This window comes from Protobothrops mucrosquamatus, unplaced genomic scaffold (genome assembly GCF_001527695.2).
Source record: "Protobothrops mucrosquamatus isolate PMUCROS unplaced genomic scaffold, P.Mucros_1.0 scaffold6716, whole genome shotgun sequence".
NCBI lineage: Eukaryota > Metazoa > Chordata > Lepidosauria > Squamata > Viperidae > Protobothrops > Protobothrops mucrosquamatus.
The window spans coordinates 15,532-17,844 of NW_015392533.1; the positions used below are offsets into that span (position 1 = coordinate 15,532).

Here is a 2,313-nt window from a genome sequence, read left to right on the forward strand (position 1 = left end):
AGATAATGAAACATCTGCAAGAAAACAACCCGGGCCTCATGTCAACCATGAGTTACAAATATTCTCCTTTTTGGAGAGGGGGAAGAAGGTGGCACTAGACCAGTGTTTCTCAACCTTGACAATTTTAAGGCATGTGGACTTCAACTCCCAGAATTCCACAGCCAGCATTGCTGGCTGTGGAATTCTGGGAGTTGAAGTCAACATGCCTTAAAATTGTCAAGGTTGAGAAACACTGTGACTAGACGCACTAAATCAAGCAGGTAAATCAGCGTAACGATCATCTTCACAGCAGACAATGATTAGATGAATTTGGGGTTAGTTGGGATTAAAAATGGTTTGGACTCGCTTCTAGCAGAGGGGGGTGGGTGGGTCAGAGGGTCTGGAAGGCAGAAATTGCTGATGGACGTTCTGTTTTCGTGTCCCCACTGACAGGGCCGGCTGCCTGTGAAATGGATGGCTCCCGAAGCCTTGTTTGACCGTGTCTACACTCATCAGAGTGATGTGTAAGCATTGCCCACCGTTTCAAAACAAAACGTCCACTCAGGGAAAGAGGGGTGAGGGCATGCAGAGAAGAAGACATCCCGAGCTCCACGAATAAGTGGGCCTGCTCCATCCGTTGGCCTCGGTGGAGGCTTCCAGAAAGATCAGTGAGACGAGCTGCATCTATTTAACTCAGCGGTTCTCAACCTATGGGTCGCGACCCCATTTGGGGTCGATCGACCATTTCACAGGGGTCGCCAAGCAAGGCTGTCCGCCATTTTTTTTGTCCACCATTTTTTTCCCCTTTTCTGGCGGGTGCCTTACCTCCCTTGGGCTGGGCCAGCTGGTGGTCGGCCTGCTCCGTCTATGCCGCTTGCCAGCTACGCCTCGGCCGGCGCAGGGGGCAGAACCACGCATGCGCGGCGCTCCCGGGCAGGGAAAGTCCTCGACTTACGACCGGTCGGGTAGTCCTCGACTTACGACCGGTTTAGTCCTCGACTTACGACCGGTTTAGTCCTCGACTTACGACCGGTTGGGGTCACGGCATTAAAAAGGTTGAGAACCACTGGTTTAACTGCTTATCTAATTCGGGCTTCTGTTCAGCTGCGTCTAACAGATTGGCCAGTATTTGTTTTTTTAAAAAAATACAATTCGGGAAAATTCAGTCATCAGGCGATGGGTGACCTGTTGCTTTGCATGTCTTTCGCAGGGGGAAAATACAGCTTCATTTTTTTCCTTTTTTTTTTTCCCTCAAAATTTCACCGGCTCTTTCAACGTTGGTCTTTTCAGATGGTCGTTTGGGGTGCTGCTATGGGAGATCTTCACTCTGGGAGGGTCCCCCTACCCAGGAATCCCCGTTGAGGAGCTTTTCAAACTCTTGAAGGAAGGCCATCGTATGGACAAGCCAGCAAACTGTACCCCAGATTTGTAAGTTTTCTACCTGAGAAATTCATACTTTGGGGAAGGAGGGCTTTCCATCTGTCTGGGTGGATTCTTGTTAATTCAGTTGCTTCACATCCATATTTTCTGTTCATAACTTCCTTCCTTCCTTCCTTCCTTCCTTCCTTCCTTCCTTCCTTCCTTCCTTCCTTCCTTCCTTCCTTCCTTCCTTCCAACTGCCCATTAAAACTGCCAAAGATTTTCGGTCAAGTTTCTAGGCAGCTTGTAGACCAGGGGTAGTCAACCTTGGCTCTTTTATGACTCGTGGACTTCAACTCCCAGAATTCCTGAGCCAGCAGAGCTGGCTCAGGAATTCTGGGAGTTGAAGTCCACGAGTCGTAAAAGAGCCAAGGTTGACTACCCCTGCTGTAGACCCATCCGATATTCTGTGGAGAAACGTGGCAGCATCTTCACCAGTCCTTAAGTTGGCTTTCCTCAGGGGTTAAAGACCACGCTTCGGGACAGCCATAGCCATAACTTTCTTCCGTGGGACATCAATAATTACACAGCTGGAGGTATTTATGGAAGATCCTCTTGATCAGCTCCAAGCTCACACTGTTGCCTAGGGTGCAGTCATAAAAGACCTTGGGGCCAATCCCTCCTTCTCAGCCCAGTGGCAGTGTGGAATAATGGGTGAATGGTGGGCTAAGATTCACATTCACCCAGAAGTGAAACATACTCCCTCCCTCTCTCCCTCCCTCTCGCCCTCTCTCCTTCCTCTCCTCTCCTCCCCTCTCCTCTCCCCCTCTCTCCTTCCTTCTCCCCTCCCTCCCTCTCCCCCTTTCCCTCCCTCTCTCCCTCTCTCCTTCCCTTCCCCATTCCTTCCCTCTCCCCCTCTCCCTCTCTCTTCTCTCTCTCCTTTCCTCTCCCCTCGCCCCCTCTCTCCTTCCCTCT

The 2,313-nt window shown here is 50.6% G+C and overlaps 1 protein-coding gene across 1 annotated transcript in view; it reads left to right on the plus strand.

Moving 5' to 3' along the window:
* LOC107300339 (fibroblast growth factor receptor 3-like) overlaps positions 1–1,407 on the plus strand; it is a gene marked incomplete at its 3' end in the record, with an annotated part of 10,412 nt that extends 9,005 nt beyond the window's left edge. Inside the window, exons 6-7 of the mRNA XM_015829673.1 lie at positions 433–503; positions 1,270–1,407. Of these exons, the coding sequence (XP_015685159.1) occupies positions 433–503; positions 1,270–1,407 (209 nt within the window). The remainder of the gene's footprint in view (positions 1–432; positions 504–1,269) is intronic.
* Positions 1,408–2,313: the final 906 nt, after the last annotated feature.